Source organism: Apiospora phragmitis (assembly GCF_038363925.1).
Source record: "Apiospora phragmitis strain CBS 135458 chromosome Unknown utg000009l:1.0-1189150.0:1.0-1190623.0, whole genome shotgun sequence".
In the NCBI taxonomy this organism is placed as follows: Eukaryota; Fungi; Ascomycota; class Sordariomycetes; order Amphisphaeriales; family Apiosporaceae; genus Apiospora; species Apiospora phragmitis.
In genome coordinates, this window is record NW_027117408.1 from 927,810 (window position 1) to 955,747 (window position 27,938).

Sequence of the window (27,938 nt, forward strand, 5' to 3'; positions counted from 1 at the left end):
TCGAGGACGACTATTACCTATAACCTTTAAACGTCGTTTAATGTTTAATAAACGATTAAATACTTTATTTTTATTAAAAAAGCTCTGCGATATTAATCTTAAATATTATAAATTAAATAGTAAAGAAATATATAAAATAACTTTTATAAAAAATTAATTTAATACTTTTTAAGCGCTGGAGAATTAAAAAATCGCGCGTTTAATTAAAAAAAAGCCTTTATTATATAAAAATCTTAAAAGTTATAAGACGAGAAAGTAAAAAGGAAGCGTTTAGCGACTAATAAATACGGAACGAGGGGTTTATTAAATCGGAGGGCGACTAGTAAAAGGCGCTATAATATTTACGGCGAAATAAGTTATAATACATAAACATATAAAAAGGATATAAAATTAATTTAAAGCGTTAAGATTAAATTAGTTTATATAGAAATAGTAAGATGTGAAAAGAGTGGCCGACTTAGTAATATAGCCGATTCAGTGGTAAACCACGTTATATATATTTAAATATACGGTCTCCTACTCGCCATTTACTAACTAGCCCTTCTTGAGAGCGGGTTTAATAAACTCTAAGGTGTTCAGGCACTGCTCACGGACAGGAAATATGCCATCTCAGCCAGCAAGATTTATTTGCATCCCCTTGGCCTTGGTGTTTACTAATTTGTTTTATCTAATTCGCTGTACATCCCCATGTTCTCGAGCATGAATTCCAGGTGGTTCATGTTATTGAGTGTGTCAGGATGCTCCTCTCCTAATACCTTTTTATGGCTCTCAAGTGCTTCGCGCTGCTGCTGTACCGCCTCTTCATATCTTCCTAGCTCATTGAGCACGACTGCCAGGCCGTACATATTGAGGAGTGTGAGAGGATGCTCCCCTCCCAAAACCTTTCTATAACCCTCAAGTGCTTGGCGTAACTGCTGTTCTGCCGCTTCGTATTTTCCTTGGTTATATGTTACGATCGGCGGGTTGGTCCCCCGCGGGGTAGCACTTTCGGCGTAGAATTGGACAGAAATGACCGTCCAGTCATTTCCGAAGCTTTTGCTTTGTGGCGCAGTGGTTAGTCCAAACGCACTGTAACATTATAGAGGTATAATGCCAGGTTGTACATGCAGTCGAGTGTGCGGCGATGCTCCTCTCCCAATACTTTTTTAAAACCCTTAAGTGCTTTGGGCTGTTGCTGTGTTGCCGCTTCTTGTTTTCCTTGGTGACTGAGCTCAAGGGCGTGGGAACCTCTGCTGTAGAGTGCGAAGGGGTGCTTGTAGCCCAGCCTCGCCTCCCTCAGAGCCAATATTTCCCGATGCATCTGCTCCGCCTCTGAGTACTTCCCCTGATCACTGAGCATGAGTGCCAGGCTATGCATACTATGCCATGTATCGGGATGGTCGTGGCCCAGTACCGTTTCGCGCAGCGCCAGTGCCTGCCAAGATATCGTCTCAACCTCCGAGTTCTTCCCTTGGCCGGAAAGCACAGCAACCAGATTGTTCATACTGTCGATTGTGTCGGAATGCTCGTGGCCTTGCAATATCTTCCTCATTTCGAATATTTCCCGATATTGAAACTCCGCCTCCGAGTATTTCCCCTGCTCACTAAGTACGCAAGCCAGGTTCTGCATCGTGCGGAGCGTACCAATATGCCCATGGCCTATAGTTATATTCATCACTTCCAGGACCTCCATAAAGATCTGCTCTGCCTTCGAGTATTTTCCAAGCAAGAAGTAGCAATATGCAACGTTAGACTGCGACGGAACGAACCTCTCCCTCTCGCTGCATTCGTCCATTAGCGGTAACACCGCTTGCACATGGGGCAAGTACAAAGCCCATTTGCTTCGGTTCTCGTGTTTCGGGGGTGGAAATTCCTTGGATAGTTGCTGTATTATGACCGTTACTTGCTGACTTTGCTTTCCCTGGGTTCTAACCCAATTTCGCATGACAAGATGCGCAAGCCGGTGGACATCAAACCGATCGGGTGTTCCACGATCCAAGATAAATACATACGCCCTCAATGTGCTTATTTCCTCGTCCCTCTGTACCTCGTCTGCTCCGGTAGGCAATAAAGATACAGGGATGTCCTTTTCTTCGAAGTAGCAAATAAACCCAAGAAAGCCCGCTGCGAGCGGATCGTCCCGCGAGATTTGCTCAAAGGAGATGAGCCATGTTGTAGCTACTGGGTTCCGGATCTCTTCGTATCGGTCTTGATCGTCAAAGTCCTTGCTAAGCATCTTTACCATTATCTGGTTACTAGATGTGCAGTATCCGAGATAATTTTCGATTGTCACGTTCATTCGACACGCCATATAGGCCGAGGCCTGCCTGATCGCTAAAGGCAGATGGACGAGGTATTTCAGCAGCTCGGTCGTACTCTGAGCGTCGTCTATCTGGCTTGGTTGGAGGCCCCGGTGCAGTAGCCGCTCGGACTCGGAGTCGCTCAGTTGATCCAGCCTGTGCACACCCTGCCGAGCCTCGACCCGGGCCGCTACGTGGTGGTTCCGGGTCGTAAAAAGGATTGAGCCATCTCGGCTGAAGGGCAGATGAGACATCAGTTGCCCCTCGTTCAGCAGAAGCATATCATCGGCGTTGTCGACGATGAGAAGCCAAGGCCCTGCCTCATCTCGATCCAGAGACTTCTTTACGAGCGCCTTGACGTCCGCTTTATCGTGCTCGATTCCCTCTATCTCCAGAGCTCGGCCGATCTCCCGGTAGGCACCTTCGAACATGGTCATGTCTACGGCCAGGACCCAGAAAACGGAGCAGTCGGGATGCGACTCACGGAAACGGTAGGCCGCCTCGATGGCCACCTGCGTCTTTCCGATGCCGCCGAGACCCTCGATGACCGTCCGCTGGCACGCATTTGGCTGAGTATTCGGAGGCAGCCTCTCCAAAAGCTGGCTAAGCATGCCTTCCCAGCCCACAAAGTTCTCGTTCAGGCTAACGGGACGAGGAAATGTGGTTTCCGACGAGCTAAGAAACATTACTCTTCATTAAACATGGCTTTCTAGATCTCGCATCGCTAGCTTACAATTCTCAGGCCCATCCAAATCGCCTGTTGCCAGCGGTGCAATGATAGATAGCAGCTCTTTGGTATAGGCTGCCGCCGTTGCCGCCGCGTACGGCTGCCACCGCTTATTCTTGTGCGCGTCCGCATAGTCGCAGATCCCGCGGACCACCAGGCAGGGAAAGCTGTTCATCAGCCCGGCGGCCTCCATCTCGAAGCACAGAGCACCTCCCAGCTCCTGGCTGTATCTGTCGCGCGTTGGCCCATCCTTGATTACTTGGTTTCCGGACGCGATCGTACCAAAGAAGAGCACCTATCGATTCTCGGCGTAAGCATTGTTCTTCTAGGAAATTAACTGTGTGTCTTAGGAGGGAGCACATGTGACTATAGAGCAATCCGTGCATTTAGGCCTCCTGAGATACTGGATGGAATAAGGAGGAATAAATACTAGGGTAAGTAGAAAGAAACACTGGGATAAGGACAGTGTTGCCGTTCAACCAACCAACCAACCAGCGGTACGCTGGTTGGTTGTTACTAAGCCAGCTAACGGTGCTACGGTCACCCTATACAACGGCGACCCCAAAAACTAACAATAATATTATATAATAATAATACGAATAATTTAATTAAAAATTAATATAAAATCTTAAAAACATTATTTTAGTCTCGAAACGCTTTTATAACACTTTTAATCTCAGATTTAGAGTTAGATTTAATTATAACGGCTTCCGGCGTCGATAATAAAGGAGTAACAGCTTAGGGTTCCGGTGTAACGCTATTTATTTCCCTTTTAATTACTATAATATCTCGTATACGCGTAAACTTTTAATTAAGGTTAAATATTACTCTTTTCCTCTTTTTACCTCTTTCTTTTTCTAAATTACTTTTTAAAACTAACTTCTCGTGTTCTAATTAACCGATCTAGCCGTTTAAAGTATTTAAACTCTTTTAGAACTTCCGGAATAAAACCCGGCGCGTCGCGCTATCGAAAATAATATTATTATTATTAAGCGTATTCGTTAACTTTTTAATTTAGCGGCTAATCGTAGGTATTAATAACGCTATAGAGGAGAATTATTTATTAAAAACGTTAAGAGGAGGCTTAAATAGTCTTATCTTTACTTAGTTTTTTATCCTCTAATTTCGGCTATTAAAAGACTTATTAATATCGCGAGGGGAATATACTAGTTACGGCTTAGCCGCTAGTTATTTATAATAAACGCTATCCGGGTTTTAAAAAAAACTTAGTAAGACGTACTAAGGTTTATATTAATAATACGAGAAAGTATTTAAACGTGCGATAAAAGTCCGCTTTTATCGATATAATAAGTAATAGTTTATAAAAACGAAGATAACTAAGGTGCGTAAACTTGAAAATATTTATAATAGAGTCGTTAAAACTGTTTACCTTATTAATAAATTAGATTAATATTTAAATTAATTACTAAAGTAAAGAATATTTATATAAAATACGTAGGGAGCGTTCGTCGTTATATATCTAGTCTCTTCTTTTACTAATCTATAAAATTACTTAGCTTACCCTCATATTTTAATAATTTTAGTAATCCTCGTTATTAGTCGGATTATGAGCTCACCTAGCTGTCCCTAATAATCCTAATAATCTATTACATAACGTTATCTTTATTACTTCTTTAGGTTGTATCTAGCCTGCTGCTGTCCAGGATTCTATTATCGTAGTTATCGCGCGCTTTTATAATATAGGGGAGTTCGTATTAATATAGCTAGTAACGCGGTCGGTAGCTGTGACGCCGTAGCCTAAGCGGGGCATTATAAATCCGGGCCGGTGCTTTATAGGTCTTGGCCGCATAATCAGGTCAGGTCGTAACACTATTATATACGGCCGAAAAATAAACTTTTTAATTAGCTCGTAATATTAAAAAAAGTCTCTTACTTATATTTATATTATTAAGCCTTATATAACATAGAGTTATTTTTTAATATATTAAAAAAATTAAAATCTAGGGGTTATAATAGGTGTAACGAGTGTGTCGGAAAAAAAAAGCTATATCTTATACTTTAAACACGTTATAATAAAGTTCTCGTTTACGTAGCTAGCGTAGCCATCTAGGATAATAAGCCGCTATTAGTCCTCGTTTTCACGCTTTATATAAGGGATAAAGACCTCATTTAGCTACACTAAAGCTAGCTCCTTATTAGTCCAGCCTTTAGGGAATATCGTAAAGACTTAATCCTCTATGGCATTCGTTAGCGAGTCCTCCTCCTCTGGAAACTATTACTACTGGACCTATTAACCCTTAAATATAATAAGAGGAGGCAAGGCTCGGCCTAAAGCGTTATTATATTCGACTATAAAAGCTTATTTTTAGTTAAAAGAATCTATAACTAATATTCTCTTTATTTTAATAAGTTTAATAATTATTATATTCGTTTTATAGCCGAGTTAATTACTAATCTTATCGATATTAAACCGAAACTTCGAAGGGATCGATTTTAAAATAAGATTATTAAGCCGCTCGAAAAACTCGATAATTTTCTCTACGGAAGTTACGTTAAGCCTTAAAAAATTTATCCTTTTAAAAAAAATAATACTAATAAACAAATAATAAGTAATAAATCTTTTAACTTAATATTTACCGAGTATTATATTAATTTTATTAATTTAAAAAATTCGTTAAGCGAATATTTAAAAAATAACGTACGCCGGTAAGTAGCTTAAATTATATTACGTAAAGTATTAAGTTACGATCTAAAACTCTTCCGTTATTATTAAAGCTTAGAAATACTTATTCTATTATTTTAAGGATATTATGCTTCTCGGCGGCTTATTATTACAACCCGACCTAACCATGCGGCCAAAAGACCCCACCTACCGGCACGGAACTACCATGCCCCGAACAGGCTACGATACTACAGTCACGGACCGCACTGCTAGCTATACTAATATAAAGCTAAACCTTCCTCGATAACGAGTAATAATACCGCCACGCCCGGTAATAAGACGAATACGCCTGTAAAGTAACGGCGATCGCTAATAAATTACGTAATACGGTAAACGCTTAGGCGAGATCACTAAGTACCGTAGAGCGTAATTAAGAGAGATTACTAAGTAGTGTAAAGCGTAATTAAGCGAGATCACTAAATAATATAAAGCGTAATTAAGAGAGATTATTAAACGATAATAAATTAATAAAAGAGGGATTAAATATATAATAACGAACGTTCTTTTTATATATTTTATATAAATATTCTTTATTTTAATAATTAATTTAAATATTAATTTTAATTTATTAATAAAATAAACAGCTTTAATAAAACTATTATAAATACCTTTAAATTTATATATCTTAATTACTTTCGTTTTTATAAAATTATTACTTATTATATTAATAAAAGCGACTTTTATTATATATTTAAATACTTTTTTATATTATTAATATAAACCTTAATATATTTTATTAGGTTTTTTTTAAAACTTAGATAATGTTTATTATATTTTAATTACTTTTATTTTTACGAGTTATTATTTAAACTTTTAAATAATAGTATTATAAGAACTATATTTATACTTAGCCTTAATAATACTATCCGATAAAGAAAGACTCCTGCCGCCACTTTTAGTACCTTTTAGCGGGACCCTGTTATAGATATTAATAATAATAATAGTAATAACGGGTTTATTTAATAAACGTTAATTAAGCGAATTAAAGAATTCGAATAAAAGAGTATTAATTATTAATATTATTACGTTAAGTTTAAAAAAGAACGTAACGAGCTCTTAATTAAAAGCATTTTAAAATAAATACTTTAAAATATTAATAAATTACGCAAGGAGGTACGCCTCTTTTATATAGTTATTAATATTATTTAAACCTTTATTATATTAAAAAAGGGTATAAAAATTAATACGTTAACCTTTTTTAACGGAATAAGCGGAAACTTCCGAGGTTTTTTTATTTAAATTAAAACTTATTAATAATTTTATAAAAAAAACGTTTTAAAACGTTACTTAATAAGTTATTTACGCCGCTTCGTTTTTTAAAAATAAAGTATTCGCTTAGTTCGAACCTTATTTAAACGAACTTGTAAAAAACGACTAATAAGTTAAACTATACCGCATAAAGGTATAACGTATTTTTAAAAGCTATAACGGCTTCGAATAAGCCTTTAAGTTATTTTTTTAAGACCCCGATAAAAAGCGATAGGTGGAGAGGGAACTTAAGACCCTTAAGTAAAAAGGATTAACCGCGTTTTATACGGCCGAGTTCCGGCGTATTATAACTTAACTAAACTATACCGAATTTATAAAGATTATGATATATTATTAAGAATTAAAAAATAATATTAAAGATAAACTTAGCTAGCTTAACGTTTTTAATAATTTTTTTTTATATATAAAATTTATTATTAAAATTAATATTTATATATATAAGCGGCGTTGTGAAAAATAGGGCGGATTTTAATAATAAATTAATTAAATTTAAATTAATACGGGGCGATTATATTAATATAATTATATACCGTTTAAAAATATTACGGCGTATAGTTATTATAATAAACTTATAAACTTTAATATTATTAAATATAATAAATAAAATAAAAAGTTACGCAATATTTATTATAATTATTAAAAACTAGGATATTACGTTTAAAAATATTAAGTATTAAAAAAAAACTTTTAATAAGTCTTAAAAAAATTATATATTAATATTATTAAAATAAAAAATACTTTTATAATAATTATTAAAAATAATAACGTTATTATTAAATACGGTAACTTATCCTAAATAGCCTGTTATAATAATAGGTATACCTTTTATTTAGTGAATAAAGAAGGTACCGAATAATTCTTTAAAGCTCCGAAAAGTAAGAAGGACTATAGCCGAAGTATCGTAATAATACGAAAAAATAACCCCTTTTTTATAACGAAAATAATAATTTAATAAATAATATTACGAGCTAGTTAAAATAATTTATAAATTACGGTTATTTAGTAAGTATATTTATAAACGAATTAATATACGAGATCGTTAAGTTTAAAAATTTAAAAACTAATAAATAATTAATTATCCTTAATATTTCTTACCCCGATTTTAAATATTTACACTAAATACTTATTACGGCCTGGTTTAATTAAAGAATTTATAATAATTACGCCGTAAAGAACGACTTACGAATTTCTTTTATATACGAAAAATATTTTATATTTTTATAAATTTCGTACGTATATAACGTTTATATAAAATACCTCGCGGAAAAACTCGAGTACCAATAGTTTTTTCGAAAGATTAGTAAACGATTTATTATGTAACTATACCTAAACTATATTATTAAAAAAATTTAAACGTTAACCCTTAATAAACGACGCGCGTACTTATTAGTATAAGAAGATTTACGGTAGTTACGATAATATTATTTAAAAGGATAAAATTAGAAGGAGTATTTCGAGGACTAATACTTTAAATACGCTTAAGAAAAATCGCGAGCTTATAAATATTTAAAAGAGAACGCTTAACGCTTTTAAAATACGTAAATATATATTTAATAAGAGGACCTTTTTAATATATTAAAAAACTTATAAAATATTTATAAATTACCACGAATTTAATAAATTTTCGAATTATTTAAAAAACCCGGATCTTAAGTATTAAAGACAGTATTTCGTATAGGGGAGAGCGTAAAAACACTCCTATTAATATACTAAAAAACGCCTTATAAAAAATAAAAAGAGTAATAGCAATAATATAAGGATTAATCATAAGAAATTATTAATTACTTATAAGAGTAGCGTTTAGAAAACGGACGCCGTTTATTATAAAAAAACGATAATAAGCGGACTAAGATAGGTCCCTATACTAAATAACGGATAATCGAGTTATCTATAAATATATTATATTAATAATAAATATAAAAAGAGTTTATATTAGAACGCTACTTAATAACGGAGCGTAAAAAAACTATATTTCATTATAAATCATTAATTACCTTAAACTCGAATAATAAAAGAAAAACGTTTTATACCGATTTAAAATTATTAATAAAGGATTTATAATTTATAATAATAAAGAGGTACGGAAAAAAGTCGCGAACTTTTTAATTAATATTAAAAAACGTTATAAACGAATTACGTATAATATTATAAATATTATAAAATACAATATAATTTTAAAAATACTTTAATTATAAGTAAATAATTTTAGAATTAATTAAAAAATAAACTAACTTTAATAAAATATATTAAAAAAAGGTTTAATTAATAAATAACGGTTTAAAAAGCGACCTCTTAATAAATTTAAAGTTTTTAAAATATATATTATTATTAAAAAATTTAAACCGAATATTATAACGACCGTATTAAAAAAGTATCGGTAATTCGAAGCCCTTTTTAATAAGAAACTAGAAATAGGTTTACCGCTTTATACACAGTAAGATCACGAGATACCTTTTAAGGATAAAAAGGAACCCTTATTTATACCTATATATAAACTTAACCGGGAATACAAACAAGCCTTAAAAGAGTATATTACGGAAAATCTCGAGAAAAGAGTTATCCGACCATTTATATCACTAGCAGGCTTCCCCATCCTCTTCGTTCTTAAAAAGAGTAAAAACGGGAGACCTAAATAGCGTATATATATTAATTACTAAAAGCTTAACGAAATTATTATTAAAAACCGGTACCTCTTACCTTTAATCGGCGATTTACGAAATAAATTATTACACGTTAAAATTTTTATAATACTCTACCTTTTTAATATATATAACTTAATCCGAATTAAAAAAAGAAAAGAATAAAAAACCACGTTCCGAACTAAGTATAACTATTTCGAATATTAAGTTATACCGTTTAATTTAATTAATATATTAATTAGTTTTTAATTTATAATTAATTATATTTTATAAAAATACCTCGATAAGTTTATTATAATATACCTTAATAATATCTTTATTTATTCCGAGAATGACGAATAATATTAAAAGTATATAAAGCTAATATTTTAAAAGTTATAAAACGCTAATTTATTAATTAACCTAAAAAAGAACAAATTTTATTAATGATCCGTTACTTTTATAAAATATGTAATATCTCCGAGCGAAATTTGAATAAAACCTTCGAAAATCTTAATAATTAGAAAATAACTTACACTTATAAGCGTTATAGAAATTAGATCCTTTTTAAAATTAATTAATTATTACCGGATTTTCGTCCCCGGATTTAATAGGATAGCGATATTTTTAATAAACTTAATAAAAAAGGATAAATTATTCTAATAAATAAATAAAAAATAAAGCCTTTTACGATATTAAAAAACGAATTTTTAATAAATTAATATTTTACGTAATAAACTTATCTAAACCTTTTAAAATTAAAACTAACGTATCGAACTATACGATTAAAAAATAATTTAATTAATAAAATAATAACGGAAAATTATACCCGGTCGTATTTTTTTTTAAAAAAGTTTAACGAATTAGAATTTAATTATTAAATTTATAATAAAAAATTAATAACTATTATTAAAACTTATAAAAAATAGAAATATTATTTTAACGAAATAATAAAACTAATTAAAATTTATATTAATTATAAAAACTTTATAACGTTTATTATTATTAAGAAATTAAATAAATAATAAATATAATAGTTTGAATTCTTATTAAAATTTAACCTTATTATTATTTATTAAAAAAATAACGAGAACGGTCGCGTTAATGTATTAAGCCGACGACTGAATTATTAAGAAGAGGTCCCGCTTAAAATACGAACTATCCTTATTTATAACTAAAACGGCAACCTTATATTATTAAAATAACTAAACGTTATAAACTACGTTTAATATAATAATAATTAGGTCACTAAGTTCTAATAATTTAACTAAACCCCCGACCTTATAAACTACTTTAAAAATCGCCTCGAAGACCGCGGCGGTCTCACCTTTTACCGAAATAAAATCTATATCCCTAAGCGGTATCACGAAAACTTTATTAAAAAATTCTATAAATATCTTATACACGAATACTAAGGGATATTTAAAACCTAAAAAAGGATTACTAAGTAATTCGATTATAAAAACTTCAAGCTAATCGTGGCCAAGGTAATCGGCGAATATAACCTCTACAGCAAAGTAAAAGCTACCCGATACCGGCCGTACGGAGAGCTATAACTGATCCTACTACTAAATAAAGTATAGAAAACCATTATACTTAATTTCGTTATTAAACTACCCTTATTAAAAAAACCCTTAATTAAAACCGATTACGATAGTATCTTAATAATTACGAATAAATTCACGAAGTATACCTATTTCTTACTATATAAGAAATTAAGCGATACTAACGATTTAGCGTATATATTCCTTCGAACGATCGTTAGCCAGTACGGGCTACCCGAAACGATTATCTCTAATAAAAACAAACTATTCACCGTTAAATTCTAAAAGTCGCTTATAATATAGTTTAGAGTTAAATATAAACTATTTACGGCTTACCACCTTTAAATAAATAAATAAATTAAACGAATAAACTAAACTTTAAAATAATACCTACACTACTATATTAATTATAAATAAAATAATTAGGTATAATTATTACTTATAACTTAATTTGTTTATAATAACGTAAATAACGAAGTTACGCGTATCTTATTATTTAAAATGAACTATAAATACAACCTAGAAATTATTAAAAAACCCTTAAAAGGAGAGCTAGCACTAATCGCGACTATATAAGTTAAAAAACTAAAAAAACTTTAAATTATATTATAATAAGACCTCACCTTCTTTTAATAATAAATAAAAGGATACGCTAACTAGACAAAGTTAAAAAGACTAACTTTTAAAAAAGGAAAAAAAGTTTACCTCTTATAACGAAATATTAAAACAAAACGACTAAGTAACAAATTAAACTTTAAAAAAGTAAGGCTATTTAAAATCGTAAAAATTATTTTAAAAACTAATTACCAATTATCGCTACTTAAAATAATACAAATACACCTTATATTTCAAATTTTATTACTCGAGCTAATAATTAAAAAAACCCTAATCGATACATAACTAGAAGTCGAAACAGATTAGCACGAGTACGAAATTAATAAAATTATTAATAAAAAAAAGAAAAAATAAAGCTTCTAATACCTCGTCTAATAAAAAGGCTACCCATTAAAAAATAATACTTAAAAAACTAAGAGACACCTAGCAAATATTACTGAGGAGCTACGGACGTTTAAATAATAACCTCGGAGATCGGCTTAAAAAAGAAATCGGTCGCGTTCTAATCCATAACACTAAAACCCCCGTAAGCCTGGATAGCTATAACGGCTTTAGACTCCCGACGCTCCTACTCCTCGAATTCGTCTAGGGAGCGCAAACCACGCTGTACTAACTTAACCCCCTAGGTACGAGCCATCTCCTTTTATTTATAAAAACGAATAAAGCGAGTAACGGCCTCGTTAATTTAATATTAAAGCTCTAAAAAATAAGCCTCTATAACGGACTTTTCCCGAGATAGGCGGTCGTACTTATCTTATACACGCCGTAAAAAAAATAATAAAACCCCGGTACTATTACACGCACAGCTAGCACGAGTACACTCTTTATACTTATTAACACCTTTCATTATTACATAAAACTACCCCTTCGTAAAGCAGCGACTATAAGGCATAACTTCGAAACTAAATTTAAAAAAAGCCTCGATAAAATCCGCGTAACGAATAGTAAAAGAACGATTAAATTTAATCTAAAAATTTTTAACGCGACTATCTATAATAAGTATATATTATAAATAAAAGTAATAAAAAAAAGAACCTACTATAAACTACGATAATAAATAATTAAAGTATTTATAAAGTTAATACTTTAAAAACAAAATAATTAAAAAAAAAATAATAATATTATAACCTAACCTAACCATGCGGCTAAAAAACCCCACCTACCGGCACGGAACTATCATACCCCGAACAGGCTACGATACTATAGCCACGGACCGTACCGCCAGCTATACTAACATAAAACTAGACCTTTCTTAATAATAAATAATAACACCGCCACGCCTAGCAATAGAACAAATATACCTATAAAACAACGACGATCGCCAATAAATCACGTAGCACGGCAAGCGCTTAAGCGAGATTACTAAATAGCGCAAAGCGTGATTAAGAAAGATCACTAAATAGCGTAAAGCGTGATCAGGCGAGATCACTAAATAACGCAAAACGTGATGAAAAAAGATTACTAAGTAATAATAAATTAATAAAAAAAGGATTAAATATATAATAACGAACGTTCCCCCTTATATATTTTATATAAATACTCTTTATTTTAATAATTAATTTAAGTATTAATTTTAATTTATTAATAAGGTAAACAGCCTTAACGAAACTATTATAAATACCTTTAAATCTACGCACCCTAATTACCTTCGTTTTTATAAAGCTATTACCCACTATATTAATAAAAGCGACTTCTATTACACGTTTAAATACTCTCTCGTATTATTAATATAAACCTTAGTACGTCTTACTAGGTTTCTTTTAGAACCTAGATAGCGTTCGTTACACTTATTTTATTAACGAGCTATTTATAATATCTTAAATCGCGCGTTATAATATTAACTCGTTAAGTTTACGGCTTATTAAAAAGAGGAAAAGAAAAAGAAAACGATAATATTATTTAATTAATTATAAATTAAAAGCTAACTAGTTTATATATTAATTTATATATAGTGTTATTAAGGGCTATCTAAATTTAAGGGTCGCCGTTACATAGGGTGACCGTAGCACCGTTAGCTAGCTTACCCCTGCAGCTGATTCTACGCTAGTTAATTAGTAAAACAGTTAATTAAAAGGGCATTAATTAGTTAATAGTTAATTAATTCGTATCTCGTAATGTTTTTTAATGTTTTAAACTAATTAATATACTTTATAAGCGAATTTATTAAATAACCGAATTTATTAAATAACCGAATTTATTACTTACGCTAACCTTATATATTTAAATATAAATTAATTTCGTTATAACGTATTTAATATATTTAAATTAATCGGAATTTTTATTTTTAAATATATCTATATCGTTTTAATAAGTACGCGTATTATACCCAGGCTCCCCGTAGATTCTATAGCGCCGCGGGCGCGTTTTAAGCCTTCTCGTACGACCACTACTCCGGCGCGATTTATTTTATAATTATTTATTAACGTCGCCTATTAAAACGATATAGAAAAAGTTAAAATAAATTATTATTAAATAAACTTAAAATTATTATATATATTTTATTATTATATTATTAATAAACGTTTTAATATAATAATATATATAAAAATAGTTTATTATATTTAATAAGTTATTATTAATAAATTTATATAATTAAAGTAATTATTTTATTAAATAAAATATATAAATTTAATACTTTTTTAAAATTTATAAAACCTAATAATTAAATTATTTAATAAAAGTATATAAATATTAATTAATAAGTAAAAAAGTTTAATAAATATTATAATAATAGCGTTAATAATAAATTTTTTAAAATAATTAATTAAAACAATTAAGAAAAATAAATTAAAAAACACGTTATTTATTATTTAAAATAATATTAAATATATTATTTCGCGTTAAAAATATTTTTTAATTTATTAATATTAAATTATAATATTTAAACTTATTTTTTAACCTTTATTAGTCTTAAATAAAACATTAAAAAACTTTATAAAATACATTAATTAAAAGCTTTAAAATATACTAGAAATCGGGGATATTTCGGCTCGATATTAACCATATCAACCGGTTAGCAACCACTTGGATTGTTTGGTTAGTTTGCAGTACTTTCCAGCAAACCGCGGTTGGTTGATCAATATGAGGGTGTTGGTTGGTTGGTCAAAATATTGGTTGGAATGATTGGTTGAAAGGCAACACTGGATAAGGAGGAGTAACCATCGGGGCAGGAAGGAATAAACACTGGAATAGGGAGGAATAAACCCCGAAAGTTGCTTACCGGATCGGTCGTCACGCGGATCTCCCTGTCGAGCACATCGTCCGGGCGGCACTTTGCGCAGGAAGCCCCGGCCACATGCACCGAAAATGCATCGTAGAGGGTGTCTTGGCCAGGGCCTGGCGATGCGAATTTCGGTTGCCGATGTGTGAGCTTGGAGAGGTGCGTAAGGACTTACGTCTTGCCCCCGCAGGTCATTGGCGCGGAGTTTAGACAGGGCGTTCAGAAGAATCGTGGGCGGTGCATTGAGACTGCCAGTACGCGCGATGCGGCCGCCGGGCCCCGTCTTTCCGAAATCGTACTGGACGACTCCACCATGTTGACCGGCGGGCTGGCTGATCACAACGTCGCCGAGCCGGATGTCGACCTCGATCTCGTCGTCGAGGCGCGGGACGCCACCGCCGATGCCAACGAGGACGCCGAAGCGCAGGGACGGGAAGCTTTGCTGCATCTGACTGGCGACAGTGGCGGCCGGGTTGGTGCCCATCTGACCGGCGGGCAGACAGGCCGCCACAACGTTTTGGACGCCGATCCGGCCGAAGGAGTAGAGCTTCGATTCAGTCGCGAGGTTCGAGGGGAGGTCGGCGAACTCCTCGTCCATCATCTCGGCGGCGGCGGCCAGCTCGACGGGGAGGGCGCAGACCCAGTCAACGGTGAAGCCGCGGGTGGCAACAGCGGACTGGGCCATGTCGGAAATGTGGTGTTACCAGGGACCTGCGTAACTTGTTTCAGTCTTGGTCATTTCTAGAAGAAAATGCAAGTAGTCCTAGGACGGCGGGCGCTTAACCTACATCTGCGGGGTGGTAGCCTGAACTGCGCGCAGGCTGGGGGCCAAAACAGGACACTGGCCGACCCCTCAATGACAGGTCCGCAGATCAACAGCCTTACCTTCCTGCAACCCGGCCTGTAGACGTAAAAGCCAGTTCGCGACCGCTTGCTTCGCATCTCACCGCCATGGAGACACTCATTACTTCTTCTAATATGTGGAACTTCGAGGCCTATATAAAGAGTATCATCTCTTCATTCCATTAGAACCCTCCTAATATACCCCGTCTACCAAATATTTACTTGCTCCCTCGCCTGCCACACGCAAGAGATTACAGCTTCACCACGCTAATCGCTCATCCTCATCGCCGGTGTCGTGCGTTTTGACAGACACATTCTCCAGGGGTCGGAACGTGGGTACCCACGGAGTTACCTCATGTTTACAAACACCTATTCTTTCGCTAGGGTTGTCATAAGCAGTGGCATCTCCCACCACAGTATTCAGCTACATAGCCAGTTGGCACATTGTCTGCTCTCAAAGGCCACTCTCCAGGGAACAGCAAGAAAAGGTACATGGATGAGAGGACCGATTCTAGAATAACATCAGCACGGTACATACCACATATCCCCTTAATGGCAAAAGCGCTGCACCTACCATACCAAAAGCAGCGTTTTCACCATCAAGCGGTCCCGTCCCACTCAAGGGGGGCGGGGCCTTGCGACCCCCAGCCCACCGAAATGGGATGAAAATAGAGATATGAGTTGCCTGATTAGGACTCTCACGTCACCAACATGCTCAGTAACCCATCCGGCTGTCGAAAAATCATGGCGGGCTTGCAGTGAATTCTTCTTCGTCACATTTAGGAGCGGAGATCTGAAGGACAGAAAGATAAAACGAAAACATACAACACCGATGATTCCCAGGTCGTCACCGACCCTAGTACTAATTCGGCTCTCTGCTGCTTATATATGGGAGAGCGGACGGGATCCCTAGTATTCAGCAGGATATGGTCGTATGTGAAAGATTTAGTCGTTTTAGGGTATTATATATCTCACACTGCTTCCTCAAGTCGAGCTCTACGCATCTCAAGGATAGTATCTAATGGTTTGAAGGCAATATAATCCTTTAAATAACTATGGGTGAAAGAGCGACTAAGTGTATCCAGTATGGACGTAGATACAGTGGTAAGAACCCCGTCAGACAAATTTTGAAAAGTAAAACGCGTGGCAGAATAGTAGCAAAAGACCAGTGGCCATCTAGTCTTTCTCAAAACCCCCACGAGAAATCAACACCCCGAAAAGTCAAGACTTGGCGAGAGTCGAGGAGCGAGAGGAGTGGCTCTGCCGTTTTCGTCTAGATCCACACACATCCGGTGCCTTGCTGGCCACAGACCATCTATACAAGTTTCATATTAGTAAGTTTTGCGTTACGCTGTTTGAATATGCATATGCATATATACACATGTAACTCTCTTTCCCTTTCTTCGTCGGGAATGACGACAGAGAAGTACTCACGACGGTGTTGCTTCCACCTCCGGGGCACGACCAGACATCGCAAGTCTCCTTCTGGCCCTCGCAGCGGCAGTTGGTCTGGCCGGTGATGTGGCCACCGTTGCAAGCGGGCAGGTTGGCCGAGCAACGAGCCTGGAGGGTGTGCTCGCCGGACGCGGCGTTGGGCATGGCGAGGACGCCAGCGGCGAGGAAAGTGATGGCGGAGATGGTGAAGAACTGCATCTTGAAAAATAGGGATAAAAGTCTTTTGTGTGTGTTGGAGTGGGATGTGTGTTGTGGTGGATGTAGGACTGAGTTTGATGATGATGATGATGAATGGAAAGCAAAGATCGGTCATTTGCCAGGCTTTATATACTTGGACTTTTCGGTCTCGATGCCTCATTTTCATCTCAAGGCTCGCTTTACCTCTGTCATAGATGACGCTGCTGATCCGTAGGACTATGCATTTGCCCCCCTCTCCTTCACCACCATCATCACCGCCATCATCATCACCGCCATCTCTTCAAGCTTCTCGTTCACATAGGGGGGTGAGAAATCCTCCAGACGGAGATCCGAAGTTTACTGGATGCCAAGGATGTAAGACTCAGCCTTGACCTTCCAAGCTGAGCCACCTGGTAAACATACTCCTCTTACTGGTTGCTGTAAAAGCACGCGTTGCGCAAATGGCTTGCTGCCCATATTGAACATTGCAGTGCTGGCCAAGACAAATGCAGTATGTTGTGCTTACTATGTCGTCAAGGGGACGGCATGCCGTGTTGCCGCGATCATGATGCTGGTGCTGTCATTGGTGATAATGGATGCATATGAGCTACCAACTCGCTTGTACTCCGAATAGCACCATGGAGTATACGAAGAGTGCAGTGCAACCTTGCATCACCATTCAAGATGTCCCCTCGCTTCCGACGCTGACGGAAAAGGGGGATTGTCTGATGTCAGCTTAATCAATATACGACCCTATGACATACCAGTACGCGAAGCTCGGAAAGTAGCAATATCAGGCAGCCAAACGCCGGTCCGGAATCAAATTGGTTTCCTGGCAGGCGCAGCACCCTGAGAGTTGTGATAGGCAATCGGCATTCTACCGTGTATAACCAGAAGTTGACGTGTTGCGCGAAAGCCGCTCGGCCCCCAATGATCGGTCGTACAGCATGAGGCTTAGGCTGACTTGCTCGGTCTGAATCTATAGTCTTTGCTGAATAGGCTGAGTAATTGAAGTTGGAACATGACTAGTCAGCTCAGGGTAGGAGCCGGGTAAAGCTATCGGGCGGGCGAACGGTGATGGCCCGGGGAGGCGAGGTGGGGATTATGGCAACTTTGTCTTTGCAGTGAGAGCCCTGCTATGTGTCATGAATAGCGCATATGTTGCAATGGTGATACATCCACATCCCTGTCCACTATATTCCCTCCTGGTGTAACGGGGTAGGACTCACTCCGGGTTACCTTACATTATCATATGTCTTTCATCAAGCAGTAGGATGTCAAGCATCTGCCTGCCGTGGTCAACGTATGTGGTTAATGTGGTAGGCTTGTCATTGGTTTATACGACGCTGTAACGCAAAGAGGAGGGTCAATAGGACTCTAAATAATGAGGCAGGTGGCTTGAAGCAGCTCTCGTATAGTGTCTCCCCGGTCGTAAATGACGACCAATCGGATTGAAAAGGGCCTCTAAGCGCATTTCGGCTGTGAGAACTTGTGTCGTTAAGGCACCAACACTACCACTACTATAATATATATCATACAGAGGATTCGAGACTAAAAGCCCTTGGAGTCCTTTTGGTTCACCTACCTATGCTGATCTCCTCGTTACAGTGATGATGAAAGTCTAATGGAAAGAGACCAGGCGATGGCTGACATGATTTTTCTACTTGAGGAATATAAGAAACGAAAGTTGCACCACATCATCCAATAACGATTTTCATGGCGGGATAGGAAACATGACATGTATTACAACCGGGTTACCCTTGAATCCTTCGGAAGCGTTAAAGGGGGCAGTCTAGAATCCTGCGGACTAAACTTCCGAAGACGGTAAACATATTAAAGTAAATGTAAATGCCAACACACATGCTGAGGGGCAGAAGCAGCGTCAGCACTATATACCCTGTTCGTCTTTTTCTATCGCCTGTTGTTCTCTCTTTCATTATGGTCTAGTGATTCGGAGTCAATAGCATTAAAACAGAAGACCCTCGCAGCGAAAAAACCACGAAAATATTGATTATAACCACATTATTCAATACCCGACGCCTGGGATCCGGGGTATGTTACTTCACCATACGTTCATTGTCTGTTAATGTTCAGTTTCACTCTTACATGCTCCTCTAAGTACCCTTGCTCCTGAACAAACTTCATCATCCCAGAGGGAAAAAGGCAATGCCTAATCCACGCCGAGGGGTCTGTGATATGTTAGTGACAGTCCGATCATACCTCGGAAGGTTTCTTAGTTAATACTATATCTTCGGTTTTTGGATATCCGAGCTACCCCTATTTGCTGGTTGTATGGCATGGTGATGGTGGGTAGAATAGGGGTAGCTCGTGAATCTTTTAATATATGCGATGAGCTGGTTCTTTTTCTTACTCTCATACAACGCGAAACGTTCGCTGGTTGATGCTTCCTACGAAGGGCAGAGCAGTTGTGAATACGCATATTGGCGTGCAACTGATCATGATTGAGAACAGGGCGCCTGAGATGGCATAGTCAAACACATCGAAAGACTTTTGAACTGATGTATATAGAGTAGGGGCCACCATGTTGCCGCTATCTTGTGTCATGTGCAAGACGTGATGATTCAAGGCTGAAGGATAGGTCAATGAGAATGAGGGTGGGTATTCTGTGTGTGTATGTTGCGGATGCATCTCATGCATACCGGGGGAGGGGCAAGAACGTGGTCGTAATATTGGTATGGTTGGTGGGCTACAGACGGACCATGGCCGCATACAGGGCAGGCCGAAATGCAATTACTCCGTAATTCAATATTGCATGGGTGGAGGTGGCTACCCCCTTGTCGTGTTGGTTGTGTACCTCAGCTCCAGCCAACAACAAAGCTTGGTTCAAACCGGAGCATCCGAAGCTCAGAAGATAAACCCGCTCCCCCATTTCTATCTGAATATTTATCATCACGGAAAGATGGACAGCAGTCTGTAAGGTGAGTCCAGTCGTCAAAACCGGCCACTCAATGCAATAACAGCGTCGACAGGCAGCTGTCTACTTGACCAACCAAAGAGGCCGACTGCGAAGAGGACGACGATGAGGGGATGAAGGCGACGGTGGCGGTGGTGGAGGGGCCCGGTAACCGTGGTGGTGTGGGGCAGCGGGTTGGTTACGGCGTCGGTGCCGAACGTGGGCCTAGAGCGACGAGGTGGTCCAGGAGGGGGTGTGGATCGAGGTCGGGGTCAGGCCGTTGGGGTAGGTGGTGGGCAGCAGGAAGCAGATGGAACTGTAGGAGTGGCAATGGCCGGCGGGGACGTAGTTCTTGTTCTAGGTTACCTTGGAACTAGAGCTGCTGGAGCTCTGGACGGGCAGGGATGATGAGGCATGACGAGGTTCTATAGTGCTGCTGCTGCTGCTGAAGGGGATAGGGGTCACAGTTCTATAAGTGGATATAGTCACGGTCGATATAGAAATAGTAGCTACTGCTATTGAAAACCCCGGTGAACAAAGTGTCGATAAAGCTGGTTTTGTTTAGCAATAACCCAATGCTTATCTTCAACCCCAACTCGGATAATAACTTCACGTCATGTAACATTGACCTCCTACTAGAGCCTTTTATGGCCACGAAGTTGAGAGACCTGAGCTCGTGATGCAGTTGTACCACGCTGATAGTATCTGGTAATATTCGGCAATCAGTCAGTACTATCAAGTGGGTTCCTTCTTGCCGTCCAATACGTCTGCTCGGGAATTGGGACCCCGAGACGGCCATGCCCACCAACAGAGCGGATTACAGCAGCCAGCCATCAGTAGGTAGAATGCCTTGTCATGAAAAATGCTACTCAGCCTTTCTCTCTACCCCTTTCTTCCCCAATAAGCCCCTTGCAGGGTTTAGTTGAGCGTTTCGGGGCCCGAAGGGAATGATCTTGCCACATAACACTCACAGCAAAGAGGTTCATGCTTGAAGTAGGCCCTTGCATGTAACAATAGCCTAGTGGTGATACACAAGATTGACAGGCTGGCGAAAATTGGCCTTGTTAGGGGGTGCCGAATACTGGGAGCCTCCGTAGTGGTTGTTGAGATCAGCAGTCTCAGAACCAACATTACTCACTGGACTGGCCTGCTCTGATATCGTGGTCTGGGGTAGGGATTACCCCAGATAACACTGTTGTTTACCGGGTTGTGTCAGTGGCAGCTAACGACAGTGACAAGAGATGCTTGATCCCAGTAACCCTTATACTGGCCCCGAATTGAAACCCGTTATATCGACAACCGGGCACTTGGTAGGGTCTCATTTCATTCGGTACCACCCACATGGCTCATCCCCAGAAACCCCCAAGCCACCCCCGCAGGTTTTACAGCTCCTATCGCCGACGTTCAGTTGTGCGGCCGCAAGCGGGGGACGAGTAATTTTGCGAAGGTTGCCGTAGCTGAACAGATCCATATCCACTTATGTTAGAGATCCTTCTAACGAGATGAAGATTCGACGTTCTAGAAGGGGATGACCCTGCTTGATGAGCGAAAGATGCTGAGCGGACGGAATCCAACATTTCCGGCGCGAGCATCTCCTTTTTTATGTGATCGACAATCTACTCCTTTTTTTTAACCCTCTAGGGGTGTTGCTGTTCATTTAGACTTTTCAGGCCGTGAGGTTGATGAAGATCAGTTGTTTGAAGTTCCAGAAACGAGATGGGATTGGACGGTCGGGATTGGATGGATTGGTAGGTGGGTAAAAATCCAATCCTGTCATTCGGAGCCAAACGGAGCCGAGCCGCAGGTCGAAAAAAAAGATCACCGTTTTCTCGTGGACCCAGACTGACTCGGAGTCTGTTTCGAGCTTCCAAGTAATTCTGCCTCCACCCGTTGAAGATCGTGGAGCTCGGGCACTCCTGCGCAATCTGGGTGCTGGGTGATTTTTCCAGACTTCTTCTCCATGTGATCTCCATGACTACTTACAACTCGCCGACTAACCAGGTCTTTTCAATTCTCGTCTTTCTTTCTAAGTAAGTATGCATGCGGTATCCAGACGGGTGGGGGAGAAACCAAGAACACACACGCACACGACGTCGTGCTGCCATTGTCGCCCAAGGTTGCAGCGCTAGGTAACTGGATAACGGGATCCGAACCTGTCAAACTGCCCCGCCAGCCTGCCAGCTGGGGGAGACGCGCACGCGAAACTATTCGCAATCCTCCCAGGTCGCATGCCAAGGCAAAAGAGTATGTGGCTAACCTGCCATTGGTGGCTGGGAGGGTCTGGGGCTGGCTGGCCGCGCAAAAGATAACATCAGTGCTATTTCGCTCTCCCTCTGTAATCGTAATCAGGAGGGGCGAAAAGGACCCCCATTCACGAAAACGGCTCTCCGGGAACCTCCCAGCCCGACTTTACTCCGCCTCATGCCCGGGAACATGCCTACGCGGGATTTGAAGCCGGGACAACAACGGAAACTTCATCTTCATCAATCAGGAACACGTGATGGACAAGAGATAGGGTACACGCACACGCCGACAAGGAAGCTCTCGACACATTAGCTCCGATGGAGGGGCATGCGATGTTTGGATGATGTTGTGTGACGGACAACGCAGTTTAGTTCGGTTTCGAAATTAGCACAGTAATAAGACTGGATAATGAATATGTTAATTAGACGGATCATCCATGAGCGAGGACGCCCACCCGTCGCAATGGTTCACTAACGGCGTCGGAAAACCAGACAACGGGGATGCCTGCCGGCTACAGCTGCTGTCTTGTTTGGCTCGTCGCTTGAGGCTCCGATTGGTGGTGGGACGGGAGTGGGACGAGCGCCTGAAGCGGCATGACGTAGCAAAGCGCTAGTAGGGTTTTCGATGTTTCTCATCTCTGTGACAGTGTTATTAGTGTTAGTGTTAGTGTGGTGGTGGTGGTCGTTGGTGGTGTCCTATTTCTGTTTACAACGACAATGCGCGCGCACGACTGGTCTCGGGAGCTGAGCTGGCATTGATCTTCGATCTTCTCTCTCGCAGATGAGAGCTTGTGCGCGCGCTATGTGGTCGAAGGGTTCTGAAATGGTCCGAAAACCCTGAGGACCCTGAATGAGTGAGACCCTGCGCCCAAACAGTTGCGCGTCGATGCTGTCATTACCGCATTGGTGGCAAGATAGAGAACCGGTGATGATGGTGTCGATGATGCTACCGATGAATAAACATAGAAACACTAGCGCCGTAGCAAATCAATCTGATCTTTCGTATTTCGATTGGATGGAGAGATCGTAAGCTAGTCAGCTGCCCCCTATGGCACCAACAAAGTCGACTGTTGTGTGTTCTCGAGGTGGTAGTCCGTCTCCAGTTCTCTCTCCGCCAGTGCCCAGTCAGCACCTTGATTGAAATAGGTAGGCCTTCCCACCCCTTCCGCTATCGAATAGAAAAGTGTGCCCGCCTTTTAGCCCACTGCATCATGCTATTGCGCGTCCCGTATGTGACCAGAACCGAATCATAACGGCGCCATGTGCTGAAAACCTGCTGCCAAGCGGCCCCCCCAGATTGGTTGGTCGGAGGGACAGCAATTAGGTGTGCACGCAACCGCCGTCATAGGCCCGCCAGCTGGCTGCTTGCTACTGCGGGTAGTGAGGTGGTAGGTGGTAGCCCGTCAGCATGCACCGCACCTAATTGATATCATTCCCCCGCGTTTGTCTACTGTCGAAGGACGCCCCCCTCCCCCCTCCCCCCAAAACTGGCGCTGTACGGAGAGGTATCGCCAGCCTCTCTCGTCCCAAACTCTGGAGATGCGGAGGTTAGTAGGAAGAAAAAAGAAAGAAACCAAAAGTCCCATGCTGTGAATCCGTACCTGACAACGAATGCATACCCCGGGGTCTTGTTCTAAATTCTGCCCAACCACGAACGATAATGTTACCATAGCATTACTCAGGAAAGCCCCCTTGTACGCGCACTTCCTCAGCGGAGCTGCGGAGCCCAAGGGTAGCCCTCCTGCCGATCTCTCATCTCATCAAGCAGTAGCTGTGTTTTGATTCCGACTGCAACGTAGCTACTTGTTTAAGAAACCCTCCGAGTATGTATGTATGGCCCAACGGGAGAGTTCGTGTCCACTGTCCGGGCATCGTTGTCGTCGTCGACTCCGTCCCGGGCAGCCGGGGGACATGCTAACGTAAATGTGCATGCCACTACTCCGTACCTTCTTCCCAATTTGGACTTTGGACCACCGTTGTGGGGAGTGCTCGTGAGTCTGAAAATCAAGTCGCAACAACGCATAACGAAGCATGGGCGCAACGCAGCGAACCTCTCTCGTTCGCCAGATTACTTCACGTTACATAGGTAGGTAGGCATAAGCCCGCTAACCTAGTATCTCCGGCCGAGGCCGTCATCATGACAATACCCACATGGGACATGTCCTGCCTGCCTGCCTATGCAGTGGTAGTTTCACCCGTTTTGGGCCATCCGTCAGGTCAGGCGCCGCCTTGCTTGCCCTTTGCCCTCGTCTACGCAAGAGCGAGGGGTGCGTCGGCATGCATACAATTCGCTGCTAGCTGCTTGGGCTTGGGGTGAAGGAAGAAGAAAGCCAAGGTTGTTGTTTATTTAGTGAGAGCGGAATGGACGAAACGAACCAATTAGCACGCAAGTCTGACCACCACCCAACCAACCAGAAAGAGAAGAAGAAGAAGAAAACCACCGGCTCAGCGAAAACAACAGAAACCCTTGCTACATCCAAACGGAACGCTGGCATAGCGCTCATCGTCCCGCTGATCCAGGGTCTTTTTTTTGCTCTCGCTCCCTTTCCCTCGTAGACAGCATTATGACATCGACATGCAGATCGCAGCGACGAAAGACCCTGATCGTCCCAGTCTGCTAACCTAGCTCAGCATTGTCTTTTTTTCCCAATTCACCCAGACCGACCAAACCGATCAAGCCGACCCCACTACACGACAACCGACCTTCCTTTTCTCGCCAGGTGTGAAGGGCAAAAAGAAACTACTGCTGATGGGTGCATCTTTCTTGTTCCTATGCCAACTTTACATATTAGACGCAGTAGCCTTTTGCCGGCAGGGTACGTTTAATCCATTTATCTACATACATACATAAAGCAAACAGCACAAGGTTGTTGAATACGAAGTACATGATGCTTGAAGCTGCAGGTCAAACTAGGCCAGACAGGACTTGGCAGCCCGGCCTTATTGAAAGGACCCGTTCCGCCGGTTGGGGCCGCCGGTTTTCGTCCAAGTGGAAAGTGGTCGGTAAGTAGGGCACGTGCAGACAGGACCCTCCCCAAAGCCACAAAATATGCTATGTCGTTCATCACAGGCGATATGGGCTAGACAAGGAGATGGTTTGTTGTAGAGTTTTCAGTGGTGATAAATCTGTAATGTGATATTGGACTATAGAACAAAGGCAAATTGCGTGTTTTGGTACAGGTAATTGGGTATCCATCATAAAGTAGTTAAAAAAATCAAAAAAGATCAAAACGTTTCGCTAAGCTCGTCGCCCTTCCTTTTCCCGGTACCCATGAGTTTGAGCGCTGCTCAACATGAAAAATTCCTGATCCATCGTAAACGCCCCTGTAAATGCTGCCTCCGAATAACCAGAGGGTATCCGTTTTCCTGCCAAGTCCGAAGCCCAATCACTAGTAGGAGGGACAATAAAAAAACAGATAGTAGACCAGTCTGATCCAAGAGGGGCCTTAAGCGATGCCAGATCAGGCCCAAAGCCCACCCATAGTCTGCAGCGACTAGCATAGTTTGGGTGCCAACAGCTGTGGATGCCCCGAGTTGCCAGAAAAGCAGCTCGACGTCAGAGGCGCAAATTTCTGGCAGGGGAATGCCGGCCCTAAGATAGGCAGGGTGGTGGAGGGGGCTGTGAGGCTTTTCGCTGCACCACAAGGCACCGCAGAGTCATGATTGGCCTCGGGGCTAAGACTAGTGACGTGGGTATCCTCGAGTTCGACCGTGGGCGCATCCCTCCACCCAGCGCACTCATTGGCGAATCGTAGCCCGAAAACCTCGAGCGCTGCGGATTCATGTGATGATTGCCCCCCTCCGAGATCCCTGAACGGACACACTATTGCACACTCAATCCCGAACCAACCAATGCCCAACGCAAAGAGGTAGCGAAGAATCAATGGCAGACACAGCAATCATGTCGTCTCGCACCATGTTTGAGATGACGAGAGTGACAAATGCATTCGCACCTTGTGCGAATTCCACCAGTGATCTGGTGTTCCATCCCAGCTGGGGCCCCGTTAGAAACTTGTCGCGCGACAATGGGGTCAATCGAATGCCGATATATCCATAACTATAATTTTCGAGAGTTGTATCGCCGAAATCTTAGTAATTGTCGTCTCATGTCTGCATGCAGCCGGACGTCGGCACAATTGGTTGCCAGAGGGTAACCCGTGCTTTATCATCACGAAACCGAACATCGGTCTTGGCTCAATGGCCATGGTCCAGACTCTCCAGCATGGTCGTGCTTCCGGCGAAACAGGGAATTAGCCTGTCTGCAGACGGGATGTTCGCTTTCGCAACACCACGTGTGGTCAGTCCCAAGTCAATTGGCGGCTCATCGGCACGCCGTATTCTGTTTGACTTCGTGGTAAGATGCGATGCAGCATCCATGGATTTGTGACCGCCGGATTGCCGATGGCGCGAGTCTTCCGAGGTTGCCCCGCACAGCAATAGATGGTGTACGGAGTCGAACCAGCGGATTGTCGAATAGCTCGGTGCGCGCTGTGGTGGTAAGTCGCCGTGACAATGTCACGTAAAGAATTAGTGAGATGCCGAATGGCTCTCGTTTGCTTCAGAACATCGAGAAGCGGAAAGCCGGCTCTCTTCATTTGTAACCGACCATCTTGGCGCACCGGTCGCAGTAGTAGATGTTGTGCCCGACGCGGACCATTCCAGAGGAGGCAGGATCGTCAGTGCTGGTGGCCTCGACGGATCTGGCGCATCGCATGCAGCGTAGCACCTCGACAGAGGCGATAGGCCGGAAGATGGTGTCCATGCTGGCCCGGAAGGGTGAGGGAGATGACAGGTCGGAGTCGGATGCAGAGTAGGAAGATGCCGAAGAGGTGGAGGAGGAGCTGGAGTATTGCGCTTTGGGTGGTCTAGTCGCCATTTCGTTGATGTGGTAGAGTATATGTGTAGAGTCACGTAGTAGTAGTACGTTATATTTATGGACGATGATGATGTTCCAGAAATAGTTGGGTGTTGGGGAGGCTGGTTGTTTGCTGTATATATGTAGATGTATGCAGCAAGTGGATGGGGTGGCCGTTAGAAATAGGTAGCCCTGGAATGGAGCTCTGGTTTGAAATAGTTTTAGCTAGATGCGAACTCGACTGATTGCAAGGTTGACCTAGTGTTGGGTAGATGGATTCGTTCCGGAAGGGTCTATTTTCTTGGGGGTGAAAGGTTGCTGGTCCCGGTCAAGTAACAATAGGGAGAAAAGGGCTGAGTCGAGATGCCAACAAAGACTGGAGTCTGGATGGAGATATTGGACAAACCAGAGTTATAAGTGAAGTAGTAAGTAATATAACATCAGACTCTGGCAGAAAAGCTATGTCATGTAAGAAGTGGGGTCGGCCTTCGAAACA

The 27,938-nt window shown here is 40.4% G+C and overlaps 4 protein-coding genes across 4 annotated transcripts; all 4 read right to left on the bottom strand.

Moving 5' to 3' along the window:
- Positions 1–1,054: 1,054 nt before the first annotated feature.
- On the bottom strand, positions 1,055–2,965 carry PG994_009782 (uncharacterized protein; the record flags this gene model as incomplete). The annotated part of the gene is made up of 1 exon (XM_066861191.1): positions 1,055–2,965. One exon carries the CDS (start codon positions 2,963–2,965, stop codon positions 1,055–1,057), a length of 1,911 nt encoding a protein of 636 aa, XP_066713361.1.
- Positions 2,966–14,740: 11,775 nt separating this feature from the next.
- PG994_009783 (uncharacterized protein) lies at positions 14,741–15,640 on the bottom strand (the record flags this gene model as incomplete). The annotated part of the gene is made up of 2 exons (XM_066861192.1): positions 14,741–14,758; positions 15,131–15,640. The coding sequence occupies 2 exons, from the start codon at positions 15,638–15,640 to the stop codon at positions 14,741–14,743; spliced, it is 528 nt and encodes a 175-aa protein (XP_066713362.1).
- Positions 15,641–17,071: 1,431 nt separating this feature from the next.
- PG994_009784 (uncharacterized protein) lies at positions 17,072–17,451 on the bottom strand (the record flags this gene model as incomplete). Its single annotated transcript, XM_066861193.1, has 2 exons — positions 17,072–17,113; positions 17,233–17,451. The coding sequence occupies 2 exons, from the start codon at positions 17,449–17,451 to the stop codon at positions 17,072–17,074; spliced, it is 261 nt and encodes an 86-aa protein (XP_066713363.1).
- A 9,727-nt stretch (positions 17,452–27,178) lies between these two features.
- On the bottom strand, positions 27,179–27,463 carry PG994_009785 (uncharacterized protein; the record flags this gene model as incomplete). The annotated part of the gene is made up of 1 exon (XM_066861194.1): positions 27,179–27,463. The coding sequence occupies one exon, from the start codon at positions 27,461–27,463 to the stop codon at positions 27,179–27,181; it is 285 nt and encodes a 94-aa protein (XP_066713364.1).
- Between the last annotated feature and the right edge of the window lie 475 nt (positions 27,464–27,938).